The 21,236-nt window shown below is 35.7% G+C and overlaps 1 protein-coding gene and 1 long non-coding RNA gene across 4 annotated transcripts in view; one reads left to right on the forward strand and one right to left on the reverse strand.

Moving 5' to 3' along the window:
* The window catches only part of Rabgap1l (RAB GTPase activating protein 1 like), a 620,475-nt gene that overhangs the window by 209,434 nt on the left and 389,805 nt on the right, over positions 1-21,236 (reverse strand). For all 3 annotated transcript variants that reach the window (XM_071600291.1, XM_071600292.1, XM_027935052.2), the window contains 2 exons: positions 18,573-18,698; positions 16,367-16,510 (listed from right to left, as the gene is read on the reverse strand). In XM_071600291.1, coding sequence (XP_071456392.1) covers positions 16,367-16,510; positions 18,573-18,698 — 270 coding nt within the window. The remainder of the gene's footprint in view (positions 1-16,366; positions 16,511-18,572; positions 18,699-21,236) is intronic.
* The window catches only part of LOC114092471 (uncharacterized), a 353,583-nt gene that overhangs the window by 116,009 nt on the left and 216,338 nt on the right, over positions 1-21,236 (forward strand). The window lies entirely within an intron of this gene.

Here is a 21,236-nt window from a genome sequence, read left to right on the forward strand (position 1 = left end):
TTTTAACAGATGATATTCAACCTCAAAGGAATTCTGAGTTTGGGGGACTGTCAGACACAAACTAGACTCTCAATAAGTGTGACAAGAAGAAATCACAGAGGTCTTCATATTATATAAATAGTAACTATAATGGTCCAGTAATATGGAATTGAACAGTAGATGCACACACCCCCAGCATGAATTAGACATTGTTCTTATGATCTTATCTCCAAGGGATCACTATTCTCAGTACACTATTAGGTTGAAGCACAGGAAATTGATAATATTTAATAAATTTCGGACTTACAAATTCATAAGATCCAAAGTAATACAATCATCGTATTTCATCTGATCACAAAACCTGTCTCTTTCCAAGAATGTCTATTGGTTCTGTGTCCTCATCATCAAGTACTATGACTGGCATAAAATAGTCACAATAAATGCTGGCTAAGGGCTCACCCTGGGTCCACTGCACACAGCAAGTCCAAGCGAGCATTGAAGTTCCATTTGATAGAACCCCATGCTTCAAGCTGAGGCACAGAAGATGCCTGTTAGCAGCTAATAGTGTAACCACAAGCTTCAGAAAAAGTGGGGAAGTGAGAAGAGCTTTTCAAAATCACATTCCCAGACCTGAATTGAACAGAACATCTGCTCTACAGCTCACATGGGCTGACATGCAGCAAAACCATTCTAGTAAACTGTCCATGTAGGAGTGGACTCTGTAAAGTTTGATTATCTATTTTATTGTTAAAGAAAGAAATAGGTTTAAACAAAGTATGAGTGACTGGAATCAACCATAAAGAATTTATTGAGTATCAAGATGTACTTCCCCCTCTTTTTTAAAAAAGGTACTTGTGAATAGAATTTTTAAATACCTGTGTTAAATTTGGGGAAAGGAACACTTTCAGATTTTCAAGAGAATTTTAAGCTTCTTGTTTATAGGGTGCTATTAATGATCATATATACATTTTCCAACTCAGTGAAAGTACACATCTGGATAAGCCCACAGGTACTCTTAACAGGAAAAAGCAGACCCACCTTCATTCTCTATTTGTTAAATGCTTACACTAAAAGGATCCACCTTGTTCTCCTAAATCTTCATGAAATAAAATATATGCCTATTTTTAATAACAATTTGTCCTGCTGCAGCACTGCTATGAAACAAATCTGATCCAGAGACTATTGCTGAGGAAGTTTAGCTCTTAAAACACACATCTGCTCTTTGTCAACTTGGCTTTGTTGATAGGCCCATGGTAACACATAACTAACAAACCTTGAAAAAAAATCTGCACATCAAGGTTTTACCCCCAGAATCAACACTAAAACCACCACGGAAACATTGCTGGATATTTCCTGTAAGTCTCCTGTTTCTCTGAATTCATTACCTTGGACATTAGCTTACTTCCTAGAATTTGTAAAACTAATGAATTCAAAGAAATGAAAAAGGGGCACTACCTCATGCCTCTCCACCTCACTCTTTCTCTTCTAGAGAAAGGACAAGCCTAGATCATTCAGTAACTCCCATGTGGAACAGAAAATTGCACCCCAGTAATTCTTTGCTTATGTTGCTTGCATTTGATTAAAGTGATCAAAAAATACCCATCCTTTAATCTGAGCACATTTCAAGGACTATGTACATACAACTGTTAACAGCTTTCTTTTAATAGGAAATGAAAACCTGAGGATATTTATTAGGCATACAGATTTCCTAGGGCTTCAGGGGAAAGAATCTTGTGCCTGAGATGAGCCTCTAGAACTTTTATGTTTAACAAGTATTTCCTATTACTGTAAGTTTTATAAAACAGATAAAATTTGACCATTTAAAGTATACATTTCAGTGTGTTTTTTTTTTTTAATAGTCACAGGTTATACAACTGTCAACACTAATTCCAGAGCATTTCCATTCTCTGTCGCCCCCCCCACACCCATCCTCACCCCCCTCCTCCAGCCAAAATCCTGGACTGCTGTGCCTTGGTTCACATTCTCAACAGCGTTTTAAATCCATCTTTTTTATTGTAGCCATTCTAGTAGGCCTGCAGAGTATTGGGTGTGGCTTTGTCTTGCATTTCCCTGATGGCTGATGATATTAAACATCTTTTCATTATTTTATTGACTACTTGTATTTTCTTTGGGGAAAGTCTATTAAGATACTTTGTCCATTTTTAAATTACATTACTTGTCTTTTTATCGGGTTGTAAGAAGAGTTCCTTATATATTTTAGACACAAGGCCTTTATCAGATATGTGATTTGCAAATACTTTCTCCCATTCTTCATCCCACCACATTCTTGACTGTGTGTGTGTGTGTGTGTGTGTGTGTGTTTACATAATCTTGAAACATAAATTTTGGTAAGGGCCGATTTATTTCTTTTTATTGTATTTGTGTGGTGCTGGGATCAAACCCAGGGCCTCATGCCTACTAGGCAGGCTCTCTACCATTGAGCTACATCCCCTGTAATGAAGGGGATAATCTGTAATTCAGGTTTATCAATGATCTTCAAAGAAATCCAGAATTATCTTTACCAAAGCATTAAAAACTGGTTCATATTTCTTGGAGAAAAATACACAGATAAAAAATACTGGCTAGCACAATTTTAAAATGGTAGAGAGAAGCCCTTAGAAACCCTCCTTGCTGTAAGGAGAGGGTGGCCCCCTATCTGAGGGGTCACTGGTTCTTAGCCCTCTGTTGTGTGGCTGCAGTTTCGCCAGGGCTTTCTCTCCTGTCCTTCCCTACCTCCCAGGTCTCTACTATCTGTTTCTACTGTCTTCACCCAGCCTGGCAGAGCTGGAGGAAAGTTTTAATGTCTCTAAAGACTGGATGAAGACAAATGATACCAAGGGCCTCAAAATGAACAAGCTTATTAAACATTAAGTACCAATTAGAATCCAAGTTTGACAACAGGTAAGCCAGACTAGATTTTTTTTCCTCCTCTATCATTCCCTCATTTCCTTTTGGGACTAGGCACCCACTGACCAAGGACAAAGAGGGTCTTCTAGAATACAGTTCTAAGCCCAGAAATGAGGTGGAGACTTTTAGAACAAAGATGCCCCAGGAGCCATGGTGGCAGAGGGAACCATGTTTGATGTATTTATGGTAGAGCCCGGGGGCCAGGGCAAGAGGCTGCATTCACTCTCTTCTTCATTCCAGTCAGATTTGAAAAATTAGTCCTGATAAAACTGACTGACTAAAACCCAGGCCAAAACCTGAGGGGAAAGAAGGCAATGAATAGGGTGAAGGAGTAAAAGCAGAAGGCAAAAGACAAAATCTGAGAAAAAGTGAGAGACGTTCCACAGAAACATTCCCTGAGGGGTCCCTAGGGTAGGAAGCTGACAGACCCAAGGCTTCCCTGGAGAGAGAGCGGAGAGGGAAAAGCCCATGGAGGAGCCCCACCCACCAGGATTCCCCACCCCGATGGTTCTGTGCCGACGACGACAGCAGGTGATGAGAGCCTGGAGAAGAGAATGACTCCATCCAGCTTTCAGAACTGTCAGTGACTGACCAAATGGCAGTGGGTTCTGGACAGTATCTCTCGGTACTGATACTGGACCACATCATTATACACTTCTGATATTAGGAGGATGTTCTCACAGAACAAGAAGTATTTGTAAAATTTCCATGTACTTCACCACTACCCAGAAACAGAAACAGTACTGATTATGGAAATCAAATATGGGATCTGGAACAAGCATAAGATCATACAGGTAGACAGGTGAATAGGCAATGCAACATGGAGTTTCTAAAGGTGATCTGTTTTTTCAGAAGCCTAAAAACGTGATGTGTTTCAAGTTAACTCTTACTATTTAAATATATTCAGCAATATTAACTTCAACTTATTGTTATTTATTTTAAACTATTGAGAGACTATTAATGATTAGGAAAAATATGTTTTGATTGTATTTAGTGAGAAAATAGAGGACACATAAACTAGGGGTTTTTCAGTACTATAAGATATCTTTCATTCTTTTACAAGCGTTATATGTTGCTTTTAGTGAATAATATTTTAAATAACAGACATTCCAAACACTAAGAACGCACACATTTTCTCCTGTATTAAGAATTCTTATTTAAAAATGAATTATTGACTATCTGTCAATTAGCAAACCAAAAGAACTAGTCTGAAGTAGTGTATACCTGCATTGGGATATTAAGAGAACAACAGGACCATTCCTTGAGTAAGAAACATATTACCAGATACTTTAAGTACCTTCTACAAGAACAATGTAATACTCTAAGAAACAACTACTATGTTGTTACCAGACTATGACGTGGACCAAATTGCAATTCAATAGGTCAATGAGCAGTGGGCCAGCAGGTAATAGCTCTATTCAACTATGGAAAGTTTTGTGGCATTATTCCTCAGAACAGAAGAATACAGTGGTCTATACTACTAGTACATGGATGAGAGTCAAAATGTCAAGTGGACTTCTAAAACAGAAAAGCTTCTGAATGCTCTGGTGAGACAACCCAGAAAGCAGGAAACCAGAAGGTCCTATTTTGGCTCTTTTTAACCAATATAATCAGCATTCTTGTCCTGGTAGCTGGACCACTAGATGGTGGCAATTCTAGTATTGGAATGTCCAGATATAAGTAAGAGGCCCTGGATAAATGATGAAAAGGTCAAATCCTTATTTGGTTAAAATGCCACACGATGAATGCTGATGATAAAGTACACGAAAAGGGCAGCTGGAGCGGAGTGCCTGGAGCGTCAGGAGAAGGAATTCACATGAGAAATCCTGCTGCATGATGGGAGGAGCACCTGGGATAAGAGATCAACAGTCCTGGATGAGACACTCAAACTGAGGCTGAGAACTGACAAGACTTCACCCTTATAATGAGCATAGCTTATGAAGCCTATTTCTCTTCCCTCTTCCATTTTCTCCTTCCTCCTTCTCCCCCACCCCGACTTTTTCTTTTTCTTTCCTTTTTTTATTTTTTAACCCAGGGGTACTCTACTCCTAAGCTCTATCCTGAGTCCTTTTTTATTTTGAGACCAGGTCTCCTGAAATTGCTGAAGCTGGTCTTGAACTCGCAATCCTCCTGCTTCAGCCTCCTGAGTTGCTGGGATTACATACACCAGGTATAATGATGATTTCATAAGACATACAAAACTATCTGCTTGCCATGAACACAAAGGTCAAGACTCATCAGACCTGTGTGAGTTAAAAAACAAAACAAAACAAAAACAACCAAAAACCTATTTCTAAATTGGCCAACTGTGTGAGAGATGTGAAGTTCAGCACTGTTTGGAGTAGAACAATGTATCCAGTTTTGAGTAAAGTGCATGGTCCAGAAACACTCTTATTGATGAAGTCTACCAACATTCTAGCCTCAAAACTCTGTGACAAAGAGAAGCCTGAGAGGTTATCATCTAAAATTGGGTATATATGTGGTTGGTGCATGCCTGCAATCCCCAGCAATTTGGGAGCCTGAGGCAGAAGGATCATAAGTTCAAAGCCAGCCTGAGCAACTTAGAACTTCAGTAATTTAGCAAGACCCAGCCTCAAAAATAAATAAATAAATAAATAAATAAAGGACTTGGGTGAGGGGGCTGCAATTGTAGCTCAGTGATAGAGCACTTGCCTAGTATGTGAGAGGCAGTGGGTTAGAACCTTAGCACCACATAAAAATAAATATACAAACAAACAAATAAATAAAGGAAATGTATCTATCTACAATAAAAATATTAATTAAAAAAAGGACTGGTGGGGTTGGGGTTGTGGCTCAGCAGTAGAGTGCTCACCTAGCATGCTGGAGGTGCTAGGTTTGATCCTCAGCACCACATAAAAATAAATAAATAATAAAGGTATTGTGTCCAACTACAACTAAAACACACACACACACACACACACACATGTATATATATAAAAGGACTGGGGGTGTGTAGCTAAGTGATAAAGCACCCTCAATCCCCAGCTCCAAAAACAAACAAAAATTGGGTATGCATAAAACAGGACAGCAAAGGTAATTAACTACTTTATAATACAATATCTCATTTTTAATTTACTTTATAGGCATTAGCACCATTACATTTCTGAGGAACAAATTATAATTTTAAAGATTCTACCCTATTTCACAACCATTCTTCCAATCTAATTAAATAAATACCCATGGCTAAGAGATATATGACTTGTTTTTGAGATGAATGAGTTTTATTTGTAAATATGCTTATCAAACATTTACTTTCAATGCTGCTGACACTACGAACTTAAGCCTAGGAGCTACTTATACACTCAAGATGTTTTCTGTGCCAGATTCACCAACATTCCTTCTCGCGAAATCTGCCTCCAGGTACAGCTCCTGTTATGAAGGTTGCAGGTGGTGTGACTCACCCCACTCCAATCCCCTGCACAGCATACTAGTCAAGAGATGGACAACTGACCAAAGAGGACCCATACCTGTGACCAATGACTATGCAGACTTATTTTAAAATATGTAGAAGAACACCCAGATTCTCTCTAGGAATTTTATCTAAAAGTTACATAAGGAGATTGCTAAAAACTATAGGCATCAGAGTTAAAATGTCATGCAGACCTTTCTAAGATGTTTTAGGACCTACACAAAGCCAAAAAGAAGTAGGTTAGGAAAAGGACAATTCTCTGATTCATAGAGTGAGTGCCTGGGTTACTATGGTGCCTGTTCTTCCACAGGAACCAGGTTAACTTTTTCTGGATTTCCTCTATATTTATTATAAACCTCCACTGTATTTGAGCTGTATGTCTGGGTTTATAGTTCTTAAAATAACTAAGAAAGGAATCCCTAAAGGTATGAATTTATTGTTTTGCTTGTACAACTCAAGAAGTAAGTTGCCTTTCAGCATTTAAATGACAATGATAAAAATTGTCAATGATAAGAATTGTCCACTAATTCTTCTTTTCTATTTTTCTTCCACAGATTCTTTGTATGTGTCTATCATATATCAAACAGATATTAGGTATTCAGTAGTACACAAAAAAGACAAAGCTCTTCCTTTTGGAAAATTAAAACCTAGTTAGGGAAAGCATTGGAAAGGAATACAAAGCAGATAAAGAACCACAAACCACAGAGTATTCTCAGAGGAGGTAAAAGGATGCACCTCCCTAAGAATGGATGGTCAGGGAAAGCTGCTTACAGGAAGCAACATTTAACCATAGAGGGGAAACGCAGCCAGGGAAAGAGTAAGGAACATACTATAGGCAGAAGGAAAAGAATCCATACATGAATTCATCTTGAAAAAACCTAAAGTGTTCAGAAACTGAAAGAAGACTGATCTCAAAGCACAGTAAGACTCTTAGACATCACTAGGGAGGAGGAGGGCAAGATTACCAAGCCAAATGATGAATGTGTTACTTAGTGGGAAACCACTGCAAGGTTTTTGACGTAACAGTAACATAATCTGATGTGCCTTTTACAAAGTTTTCTATGGGTTATTTGAACAACAACAGAATAAAAGAGCCAGGCGGACAGGTGGAAAGAACAGTTAGGTGGCTGGCTGTTAAAAGCTTGTCTGCAACAACAACACTACAAAGTAACTTTGGTTATTAAATTCATTATGAACTGGAAGATTTTTATTAGGGCAACAAAATTTTTTGTCACCATTTAACTATAAGTCAGTGATCCTTTTTCTAAGGATCATGAGAACTAAGAACACAACAACCGAATACTGTGGATTATTGAACAGGTCCAAGCTACATAGTCCTTGTGAATCCACAAAGTAGCGTGTTCTGATTTTACTGATGCAGTAAGAATAAACCTTTACTTAAAGGTATAAAGTCTGACACATTTACTGTCCTGTTGTTCATCTTTCATAATTATTTCACTCTATATTTTTGTTTAAAGACACCAACTATTAACAGTAAATGTTCCCATGGATATCAAAACCTGCTTTTAGAATATAACACTACAGAGAAAATGCAACATGAGCACTATCAGAATAAATGATTGAGAAATGTCAGTAACAATAACATTTCTCAGTCATTCCATAAGAACAGTGTTTCTAATATATTCCCAGAAGCACAGACATGGTGGAGCCAGCCATTCTTTCCTTTAGCCTTTACATTAAAAGGGAACATGAACTCACCCTAGCTGATTCATCAGCATGTCCTACTGCCTCTACCATTGAAAGCTGTCCACAATTCAACCACTGTTTACTACTTTCACTGTCACCACCTTGTTCCAAACAACCATGGTCCCCCACCCAGGTTACTGCGAATGCATCCTACCTTCCCCCTTGAGTCCTTGCAGTAGTTTTTTCCTTGGTACTGGGTGTGTTAGTCAGCTTTGCTTCGCTGTGATCAAAAAATGCCTCACAAGAACATTCTAGAGGAAGAATTGTTTATTTGGCTCATGGTTCCAGGGATTTACTGCAAGGTTGGTGTTCATTGCTCTGGGCCCAAGGTGAGGCAGAACATCACGATGGAAGGGCATGGAGGCCAGTAAGCAGAGAAGAGGGAAAAAGGCAGGGGCCCTGGGGAAGATGAACACTTCCAGGCAGGCCCTCAGTAACTCACCACCTCCAGCCACAACCCACCTGTTTACAGTTACTATCCAGCTAGTCCACTCAAACTAGGATAGACTAATAAGGTCTCAGCTCTCACAATCTAATCATCTCACCTCTGAACATTTCTCATTTGCACAGAAGCTTTTGGGGAACAACTTATAACCAAACCATAAAATGGGGATTGAACCCAGGGGCACTCTAGCACTTGACTACATCCCCAGCCCTTTTTATTTTTTGAAATATGCTCTCACAAAGTTCCAAGGCTGGTCTTGAACTTGCAATCTTCCTGCTTCATCCTCCCAAGTTGCTGGGAATACAGGTGTGCACCACCACACCCACTCTCACAATATTTTTTTTCAACAGTGTAACCTAAGTGATCAGAATCAAATGTATATCCTTGCACCCCACTCCTATATTTAAAACTCTCTACTGGTTTCTCATCGCTGTCCAGTAAAACCTAAAGTCTTTATGAGGGTCAAAAGGCCCTGTTAAGATCTGTTATATTTCTTTTCCTTCCTTTTATTTTTCTCCATATACCTTTTAAATTCTGATATGCTATCTATCCTACTTAACCATTTGTTTATTGTCTGTCTCTTCTACAAATACAAAAACCTTATGAGGTCAATAGTTTTATCTGCCTTTTCTTTATTGTTGTATACCTAAACAGGCATTAGTTAAATGCTTGGCATTAAGTTAGATTTTAATTTATTTAGTTCAATAAATGTCTGGGAAGGAAGGAAGGAAGGAAGGAAGGAAGGAAGGAAGGAAGGAAGGAAGGAAGGAAGGAAGGAAGATAGGTTGGTTGGTTCATTCTTCTAAAAGTCATAAGAAGCACAGACAATGGTTCTTCCATTTTAACTGGAGATTTCTGCTCGTGAGGTCAAATTTAATGAAGGCCTAAGAAAGAGTTTTAAGCCAATGGATGTAAGAACTATAAAGATTCTTCTATGTGGGAAAAAGTTGGAGTCCAGCAATAAGGTCTTATATTATTATTTGTATTAAACTGTATTAACTATATATACTAATGGGCTTTAATGTGATCTTTCCATCCATCCATGCAGCGTACACTGAACATATCTGACCACCATTCTCCAACTCTCTCCCCTTATCCCCTGGCATCCTTCTCCCACCCTTAGTAATTACTATTCTACTTTCAGGTAAACATTTTTTGGTTTCCACATATAAGAGAGAATATGAGGTACTTGTATTTCTGTGTCTGGCTTATTTTGCTTAATATGATGTTCTTGAGTTCCAGTCATTTTGTGGCAAATAACAGGATTTCATTCTTTTTTTATGGCGAAAAATAGTCCATTGTGTATATACATGCTATATTATCTTTATCCATTTATCTGTTGTAAGGCACCTAGGTTGATCCCATATCTTAGCTATTGTGAACAGTGCTGCAATAACCATGGACATGCAGGAATCTCTTTTATATGCTTATTTCCTTTCCTTTGGATATATATCCAGGAGTGGGATACTGGATTATAGGGTACATCTATTTGTAGTTTTTGAGGAACCTCTGTACTGTGCTCCATAGTTGCTATACTAATTTATGATCCTACCAATGATGTGTAAGAGTTTCTCCTCCTGCTGAAGCTAGCCAGCATGTGGTTTGTTTATTTATTTATTTATTTGCTTGTTTGTTTATTTAATAACAGCCATCCTAACTGGGAAGTGATGGCAACTCACTACAGTTTTGATTTGCATTTCCTTGACGGCTAGTGATATTAAGCACTTTTTTTGTATCTTTTTTTTGTTTTGTTTTTTTTTGAGGCCTATTTAGATTATTTCCCTTTTTTAAATTTATTTTTTATTTATTTATTTTTTCCCTTTTTTAAACTAAGTAATTTATTTTTTACTGTTAATCCTTTTGAATTCTTTATATATATTCTGCACATTAACCTTCTGTCAGAAGAATAAGGCAATTTATTTCCCACTGTTCTACAGGTTGTCCCATCATGTACTGATGATGCTTCCTTTGCTGTGCAGAAGTTTTTTTAGATTGATATAATCCCATTGGTTAATTTTTTTATTTTGTTTCCTATGCTTTTGGGGTCTAGCCAGAAAATCACTGCTGATTCCAATATCTTGAAATGTTTCCCCTTTTGTCTTCTAGCAGTTTCAAAGTTTCAAGTCTCAAAGTAAGATCTTTGATCCTTGTTGAGTTAGCTTCTGTAAGAAGTGAGAGGTCAAGTTTCAAGTCTTCTGCATGTGGATGTCCAGTCTTCCCAGCAGCATTTGTTCAACAGACTTCCTCTTTCCAATCCATGTTTTTGGCATCTTTGTCATGAACCATTTGGCTGTAAAAGTATAGATTTACTTCTGGGATCTCCATTCTGTGCCACTGGTCGTCTGTGTGCCTGTGGTTATGCCATATCATGAGGTTCTGTTATTATTACTCTGTAGTGGTCTTGCAATCGGGTATTGTGATGCCTCCAGCTTTGCTCTTTCTGCTCAAGATTATTTAAGCTACTTGGGTCTTTTGCACTTCCATATACATTATTAAACTTCTTTTTCAAACTTTTGTGAATAAAATCATTAGTAATTTGACAGGGACTGCACTGATCTGTAGACTGTTTTAGATAGAATAGGCATTTTTAAATGATATTCTTCTAATCCATGAACATGGGCAGTTTTCCCATTTTTTAGTGTCTTCTTCAATTTCTTTTATTAGTATTTTGTAATTTTCTTGTAGGGGTCTTTCACTTCCTTAGCTAAGTTTACTCCTAAGTACTTTATTTTATTTTGAATGGGATTTCTTTCATGATCCAGGAAAGAGATTTCAGAAACAGTTTCTGGTCCTGAAAATTTCTGTGGATACATTAAAACTTAAAAGTAGCCTACATAGTTTTTATTGGTTAGTTAAAGCATTTTTCTTTCTCTTTAATCTTGTGGCTACTAGAGTTTTCAGAAACATGTATGTCTGTGAGAGGTTTTAATCTTCCTTATATCAGCTCATTCTGATGAAGTTTTAGGGAAAATTGGTGGTATAAAGGGAGAATATTATATAATGAATCAACTCTTCAGATAAGTTCAGAAAACTGCCTTGAAAGGGGAAATATACCTGGTGGTATTTAATCAAATAATGTAGAAATGTCTTTTTTCCCCCATCATCCTAAAAAAGGAAACGCAGGGAGATACACTATAATTTAAAGGGTCAATTTCATGAAATGCCAAGTTACTATATAAAGCTGAATATATTTGGTAGTCTAAAAATTGAACTATCTGGGAAGAGTCAACTTCAAACACCAGCTGTCAGTTATCCTGTCAAGACTCAGAGAAATACTGGAGTTTTCCTCATGTGTTTTGTAAGAAGGTGAAGGGGAAGGGGAAAAAAATTTTTTTAGAGAATTATTTGAATCACTGCTGAGAAAGAATAAAACTTCCATTAAGGTCACTGGCTAAAATTTTGCTTTCAACAAAGAAGTATCTCAACTAGAGGGGAAGAGGTGAATAGAAAGCCAGTCAGAAAAAAAGTGAGAAGTAACTAGAAGGGCTATACAGATAAACATCATTCAGAAAGACATTCTTATTAATTGATATTTAGGCATAGTGCCAAGCATTTTATATCACAGTCTCAGTTCTTACACAAAACATGAAAGATAGGTATTGCTAGTTCATTTTACAAATAAAGACACTGAAACTTACATATACAACAAGTAACTTCAAAATGATGATCCAAGAAGACTTGACTTAAAAAGGCCAATATCTTAATTCCCTTGTTATACCTGTTTCCATACTGCTTCTTCTAAAACTGAACACTGTGATAGATTTTCCCCATCAGGGTAAACACAAAGTGATCCAGCTCTTGGCCAGCTCTTCTGTATGCAGCTTCAGACATCAAGTGAATCACTTTTATCACCAAATGAGTTTCATTCTGTTGTATATTCATGAACTATAGTCTGACCTAGTATCTACTTCTAAAAACAAAACAAAGCCTGTCTTTGACCACAAGAAAGAAAGACCTTTACTGCATTAAGAAAAAAAAAAAAAAAAACTTTTTTTAAAAAAGAAATAGTCTTGTTATTTTGTAGAGTTGTTTGCTCTATCTCCTCAAGCTGAACATGTGCACATCCCAATCCAGCAATTCCACTCTCAGGTACCCACAAAAATACACATCTATGTTCACCAAAAGTAAGTTCAAGAATGTTGGTAGCAGCCTTAAGCTGGAAACGATTCAAATGTCTGTCAAGAAGAGAATGGAAGAATGGATAAACTGTAGAATAGTCACACAATGGAACAAATAAACCAAGGGAAGATGCAACAATAAGGATAAATCTCACAAACATGAGGAATAAAACAGAAAAACATACATATTCCAAAACTGCATGTACATAAAGTTTAACAACAAGCAAAACTGATCTATGGTGTTAAAAGTCAGAATAGTGATCTTTCTTCAGAGAGGTAGTTACTAAAAAGGGGTAGTGAAGGCGGGCTTCTGACATGAGATGACATCCTACTTTTTTGACGTGGGTGCTGCTGGTTACCTTAATATGTACATTTTTGTGAAAAACTCTCAAGTTTTATACTATTTTTATATATACTTTTTTATTCTGTTATATTTCAATAAATTATTTTTAAAAGTTCAGTGTTTTTATTCTTGATAGTTTAACATCACAACATTTACACTTTAAATGTTAACACATTTAGCTTTTTTCTTATCTCTCCAAATAGAGGCAGACAATAAAACAGACTTTTAAAAAATGATTTTCATTTCAATTACTGGCTAAAAGACAATCTACAGAGAGTTCTATTCATCTTAATATAAGAGAATGTATTTTTGAACTCTAGTTTCAAATTCTTTTGTGATCCTTCTTCCACCAAACTTAGGAATTAGCCCTAGTTGCAATATATTCCAGTTTAAGTAAACATTTTAGGTAAAGCTATTAACAACTAGGAGGGCTTTTGTTGTTGTTGTTGCTGTTGTTTTTTTTTTGTTGTTGTTGTTTTTTTAGTGAGACTGCATTGTCAGTATCTATAAAATTATTCCCTTCTTGCTAAATTAGCTTCATATTTTCAATCTGGGGATGACAGAACTCTTTAAAAGGACATAAGGCAGGTAGGAAAGCACGCAATGACAATAGACCTTCTGGAAATGAATTCTCCAAGGCAAGGTCTTTCCTTTTTACTTTAAGTAGAATCCTTGGGTAAAAGGCTTTGCAGAACAATAATTTTTGTCAAAATGATAAACTTTGAAAAATCAACACCTTTCCATTTGAGAATTTCAAAACATTCCATTTGCAATTAAATATTGATTCAAACCATCAAAATTTGGTTGTTTTCTTAAAGAGAGAAAATATGACAAAACAAACATCTAAAGGACAATCTATTTATGACTATGTTACCATTTCTTAGAATATTCTATCACATATGAAAGAATAGCTTGTGATATAAATATTTTATTAACTAAAAGAAGGAAAGGGGCAAAGAAAAAACACAGGCAGGAAGTAAAAGTTTATTCAAAATTTCCTTTGCAAAATAACCCTTGACAAAGACAAGTTAGTGGAAAGAACGAACATCCTGGAGCATACTAAAACATTGTTCCCAATAAAATTTATTTTGAAAACTGACTTCACTCAGTTATTTCCCTGGATATTACGATGGTGTTATTACAAACCCACCCCCATGTTTTGGAAAGCTATGCAACTTCCTTAACTACTACAGAGAACAGGTTAAAGGGGAAGGAAAATAATAGTTATGATGCTTTTATTAATTTTAATGAACATTAAAATCCTTCTCCCACTGTGATTGTGAATCACAGTTGACAAGTGATGGGAAGGCTTATGAATTTAGTTTGCTTTTCTGTTAATTTTCTTAGCAACTGAAATTAGAAATTTAAGTACCTTCAAGATGAAATTCCCTGAGCAATTCTGAATCTAGGTTCTAGAAGAACCATGAACAGGTGCCAGGCAGAGACAACTTTAGTAAGTCACCATTCCAGTGAACTAGACCACAGCATTACCACTCTACCAAAAAGTGATCGGAAAATCCAATTTAGCTGAATGATTAAGAACATTAATTTCATTTCCTTTTCTATAATGAATACCATAGAACTAATCTAGTATGAAATTAGATAAACTCAGAAAAAAAATGAATCAATGATAACAAATATTTGCAAGCTCATACTATATAGAATGCAGAAACTATTACAATGCCATACTTCCTAATTTCTTGTTTTTACAAAACATCATGAATACTAACCTTAACTAAATATAATAATGTCCACGAGGACTTATTTATCAAGACTAATTTTTAGTATTAGTTTTCACAATACCCAAAAACATGGTTTTTGCCTTTAAAGCATATTGCCCTAAAGTTTGTGAGTCAGAACTAATCACCACACCAATTGGGACAAACAGGCCAAATAGCATTTTTAGTACAAATGCTTAAATTTGCTTCATGTAAATTGTGATGATACCATGTTGACTCTGAATAGGTTTTAGCTTCAATTCTGCATTCTTCCTTTAGGTTAAATTTAGAATGGCATTTTACATACTAATTTGTAAGTAAAATGAATAGGGAAATTAATGTGTTACCAATCAGCTTCCCTAGCTGTTACATATTTATGATTCAAGAACCTCTTCTGAGAGCCCATCAGGACTCTCTTGTTTATCAAAGATGCTACAAATGAGTCAAAATCTTACATGCTTACAACGTGCTCAACAACTTGCAGGTACTACGCAAGTGCTAAACAAAGACCTTGAAGACTGGGCTGGGGTTGTGTGTGGCTCAGAGGTGGAGTGCTCGCATATATATATATATATATATATAAAGCTAGAGGACTTGATTTGAATTTGACTAGTAATATTCTTACCAGGCAGGTTCATTTAATTATAAAATGAAGAGTAATTATTTAGTTTACATGATTTCTAGACAATGAAGTGTTTATGTATTACACACTATACATGTTGATTGAACTTCTGAATTTTAAAAACATAGCTACACAAAATGGGTGATTCTTTTGAGTTGTGAACATAAGTAGCTTAATATAAATATTTTAGACTGAATGAAATGTATGTCAATGTGTACATTGGCCAAAAGTTTCTGTGAAGGTAAATAGCTAACATTGGTTTGAAAGTTCGATTTTTTAAAAAATAAAAAACGAAACACATACTTCTCACTCAGTAACTTGCCTATAATGCTAATTGTCAAACATTTGATGGTAAATATAAAATGTGTAATACTTATTTCTTAAGAGTAAAGTGGGGCTGGAGGGCTCAGTGGTGGAGAGAGTACCTCAGCACCATCCACAAAAAATAAATAAATAAATAATCATATCCACCTAAGGAACTAAAAATAATAAAATAAACGAACAAATACCTAAGTAATTTTGCAAACTGTGTTCTGAACTATTCTACTGCTTAAAAGTATAACTGGGCCGAGGGTACAGCTTAGTGATAGAACAAGTGCTTAACAAGCACAAGGCCCTGGGTTTAATCCCCGACACTTCAAAAAATAAAATAAAGACATAATTATATGACCTAAAACTTTTCTCATCATCTGGCAGGAGCCTCAAACACATACACAGATATATCTTATGAATAGAGGAATTAATTACTGCAAAAATATCACTTATATTTACTATTAGAATTGCATTGATATTAAAACACCTGATTTAAAATTCATTTAACTTTAAGTCTGTTATGTTGATAATACACTATTACACAGATATAGGTTTATTATGTATTTAATGTTATAAAATTTAACCACCTCACCTTCCTTTGTGGAATTGTATATGCCTTACTATTTTTATTCTGCACAAATGATAAAATTACAGAAAAATCTTTACTAAATATTTCAATAGAGCTTTTTTTTGTCATAGGATATGGATTTATATCATACTGTAACCATTTTAAATAGAAACAGGTTTCTATTTTGGCTTGGGAATGAAAGCTGGGCTCAGCCTACCTCACAGAGCAGCAGGTCAATGATGTGGAACACCATACAGAGCGGAAACTTGGCAGTAAAGAGAGTGAGGAACCACTGGGATGCATACATATGAGCCTCCAGGTTCAGATCACAAAAATGGCTGTGCAGGTCTGGGAGCTGTTCCTAAAAGTCAAAATGAAAAACTTAGGAGGCGAAACACTGAAGAAGCTTTACTTCCTGCCACATGTGCAGTTTATAGCAAGATTTCTGTGGTCAATTTCATTGTATTCCAGCATTGGTTGCATTTTAAGTAACTACATAGAAGTGATAACAGAATTGATCATATGACAGATAATTGACTTGTTATAAACAAAAAGCTGATCATCTCTTGCTCAGTTGAGTGTTCTTATTTTTGGGGAAATGCTGGGTCTGACAAAACACCTACAGTCTTAAGAATATCTTAACACAGGGTCACATCACAACATCCCCATTCAAGGTGCACCTCTTAGCTGGTCAGAAAAGAAACACGTCTCTTTGGATACCATCTAATATCAACATCATCTAAGGTCTATAATGTCATTTCTATGTATTTTCCAACACTTGGGAAGTTCAAAAGCATAACCACATAGTAAAAACTTATCTTTAATATCAAAAATGGCAAAGTGAAATTGTGCAAAGTGTAACACATAAAGCTGAATATCTCCCAAACATGCCTTTATGCTAGCTTTAATTTCTTCCCAAGTTAAACAAGCAAATGCTTTTCAAAATCATGAAACACCAAGTACAAAGTATCAGCTATTTTAATAACCAAAATACAGGCAAGGATGTACAAATTCATGTTCATTTTGTTTTCATAAAGAGATCACAACAACAAAATAAAGCATTTTTATATAACATGCTCTCTGAAAAACAAATATGCCAAGGTTCCAATTGGTCATCAAGAGTTAACAAGTAAAAAGTGCTAATAGATAAAAGAGGCTGAGTTTCTTCATACTATCACAAACTTGCTCTTCAAGTACTATATATATATTCATGTTATTTTCAAAGCCCTCAGTAATACTAACCTTTGAAAAATAGAAACTTCTGTGAAACAAAGGTAAATAGTAAGTAACTCCAATATTTACTTGGTAAAATTGAATCTTTAAAAAAGAACCTATTTCTTTATAATGCCCATTGTTACTAGATACCAGAATCGTTCCCCCTCCACACTCATCCACCATTGGTCTTATGGCTCATTTGATAGGTTTTCTCTCCATTTCTTCTTCATATGTAAGGTCTTTGACTCTTCCCAATAAAGTTGCTCCCTACTTCCCTGTAAACTCTCAGTCTCTTACTCCCCCGATCTTCCAGACTTTCAGTCTCCAGCTGGCTTCATCGTCCTTTTTAGACACCAGGGGATTTCCTGATAGGTCATGACAATGAACATCTACCAGCATCTTCTATTCTCACATTCCACTACTACTCTTCTTCCTCAACTATCTCACATACTCATCAATCCATTCATTTATTCCTTCACATTTTTCTGGGCTCCCAACACCTCCTTTAGAAAGTCATACAAATATGCTGAATAGATCCATTAAAAATTTAAGATTTCCAATTGCGAGCAGAATTTCAAAACTACCTAATAACTCTATTTATCAACTCTAGTCAGTAATTTTGCCCTGCTTACCATTTTGTTCTATAATATCTAATATACATAAAAGAATGTTTCTCACACAAATACATTTATAAAAAATATTATGAGGCTCATCAACAACAATGTTTGGGATACAAAAATTATATGGAAGAAAATTAAACTATGTTCATACAGTATGGTATTCCGGATGCTTTTTATTCTCTTACCAACTTCTTTCTGTCTTTTCCAAGTGTCCTCTGTAGATCCAAATATGGTAGTAGTACTAATTAGTATGGAGAAAGATCTTATATGTTTGAATTTTTTAATTGGCAAATATATTCATTTCTCTACAAATAATATTCATCATTCTTCTCACTGGATTAACTCACTATAGTCTCACTTCAAAGTGTATTAAAATTGAATATTTAAAACATGAAACTATAAATAGTCAAGTAGCTAAATACATACATTGTGATATTAAGATCAATGTAAATATTGGTCAGAAACCAAATCTATTTACATTTTCAGTAGTGTTTTCACTAAACTCTTAGAACTGATCATTGCTCATCAACACCGTTAAGCTTTTTTGATAACAAATCTGAATGATAAAGGTTCCTAATTTTTATTTACCTGCATTAGTCTTTCCAACTGATAGAATTTGCAATGAAGATCTTCAAAGTTGTTTTTGTAGAGGTCTCGCAAATTATAGTCATACATGATTTTCACCAAAACACAGAAAGCTTGCTCCTCTGGCATCTACAGGAAAATATATACAGGTAAAATGTGAATGAGTACCATTTGTCAGAATGTCAAAAAAATTCCTTTATGCTGTTAGTCCTCTGCATGAATGACTGAAGTTCTACAGTGAATGAAGCCCTTCACAGCCAGCCTTCTACAGAGTGACAAGGCAAATTTTGTGTTTAAAGCTGCCAGCCTCTTCACTTGAGATAAACTGTCTCCTTTGTTAATTAAAAAAAAAATTAAAATATTTTTAATTATAGATGGACATGATTTGTTTAATTTTATGTGATGCTGGAGATAGAACCCAGTGCCTCCCACATGCTAGGCAAGCACTCTACCACTGAGCCACAACCCCAGTCCCTCCTTTTTTAATTTTAATCATGCTGTCATTGTTATCTTTTTTAAAAAAAGATAATACAGTCACAATGAAAAATCCAAACACTACCGTGACATACTAGTCCTCCATATCTGCCCCCTTGTTTCTTTTGCATAACTTCATGACTACTCTTAAAAATTTCTCTAGTACCCTGCCAATGTTTTATGAAAAAAGTATTTTTTTTTTATTTTTCCCCTTTCCTATAAAAAAGAGAGCATTCTGTATATGTTGTTATACATCTTGCTTTTTCCCCCTTAACAATATAAGTTGGAAACATTTCCTTCTCAAGATGTAAAGAGCTGCCTCTTTATTTTTAAAAAATGGCTATGTAGTATTTAATTATGAGGCTACGCCAGAGTTAATCACTTTCCTGTATGAATGCTTGAGATGTTCCTCATTTGATTTTTATCACCAATAGTGCAATAAACAACCTTGTATATATATTATTTGTACACATGGAGGGATGGGGTAGGGCAAGGATTATTCCACAAAGAGGGATTAAACAGTCAAACCATGACTGCATTTTAAATTTTGATGGATAGTGTGATAGTGTCCTTATAGCGTCTTCTGATGCAATTTTTCTTTGTAAGAATCAGTTTTTAGGACAGATCTTATGAGTTTCTATCATTGAGATTTCAATGACCAATAAAACATTACTAGCCCTCTCAATTTTTTTAATCTGAACAAAGAATAAAAGTCTTAAGTTACAGGAACAAATCTCTCAATAAGCTGAAAGAATATGGAAAGGGACTTATACATTCTAGAAATTATACCAAGCAGACAGGAAAAGCTGTTTAATTTACCCAATGTCCTAGGATCAACTATTATGTAAACATCTACTTTAAATGTCACCCTGAAAAAATGGAATTGACAGGTTATGATATTTTGTATCTCTTTCACTGGTAGATTAGATTAACATCATGCCTAAATAACTGAACAAACAGAGTTCCTTTATCTACTTAGAAATGCAATTATTATTAAGTTCCTATACAAAACAGTTACTTCTACTTGCTACTTACAAATCATGAAGTGCTTTAATGAAATAAAATTTTCTACAATTAAATATACTTCAATATTATCATTTCAATTCTCTAAATATTTGCTTATTTATTTTGGTCTACAAGTTATTGGAGGCCTTTTCAAAAATTTTGGTCTCTAACCTTAGCTGTTCAAGTTGGGAAGCATTTTCAGCTTCTATTTATTTAGAATATAAGTATATTGTATTCTTTGTTTCTTCAGCAATTCTGTCATTTGTGTCTCAAGCGACATCGACTTGCACCTCTATGATAATTCTCTTATCACCAAATTCTAATAAGCTTCTACATCTTCCTCTGAGATGTCTATTTCAATGGCTATAAAAAGCTGCATGTAAGAGAATGATAGCCAGCCCTAGAGAAACTCACTCTAAGTCTCTCTTTGACAATTAAGTAAATATTACCAGATTATCTTTATCACCTAAAGGGGATATGGTTTGTTTCCTCCAATGTGGTAACTATCAAACAAATAAAAGGTTTCACTCCCCTTTTGTTTTCCTATGGAGCCACTGAAGAGATGGTCTGCAAGCACAGTGCAAGGCTCTGGAAGCCCAGAGAGGACGGTACTGGGTCTCTTCCCAGATGAATGAGCAGGCTGCTCTGCCTGGTCAGGTCGGGAGAGGAGCAGGGGTGTGTGGAAGACATCAGCACAGTCAGAGTACCAGCAGAGGAATGGCTAGTATGGGCCACATCAGGTAAATTACTCAGAATAATCACAGGGAGATGACAAATGGACACAAATTCTGCCTGCTTTCAGAAACGGAGCTTAAACTTCATATCCTCTCTCTTCTACCTCCCCTTTCCTCAAATGGAAAACATTCAATGAATGTCCTTCAAAAATAAAACCATTTAAAAGTTTGACTTGATACCTAAAAAAAGAAAAACTGTGAGTATTGACAATCCCAGCCCATTGTCTATTTTTTCATATTTTAAATTTGTTCTTTTCAGACAATAATGACAGTAGAGTGTGTTTTGACATATTATACACACATAGAGTGTAACTTATCCTAATTAGGATCCCCTTCTTGTGGTTGTCCATGATGAGGAGTCACACTGGTTGTATATTCATATGTGATCACAGGAAAGTTATGTCTGATTTCCTCTACTGTCTTTCCTATTCCCAACCCCCATCCTTCCCCTTCA

Source organism: Marmota flaviventris, chromosome 12 (assembly GCF_047511675.1).
Source record: "Marmota flaviventris isolate mMarFla1 chromosome 12, mMarFla1.hap1, whole genome shotgun sequence".
NCBI classification, from domain to species: Eukaryota; Metazoa; Chordata; class Mammalia; order Rodentia; family Sciuridae; genus Marmota; species Marmota flaviventris.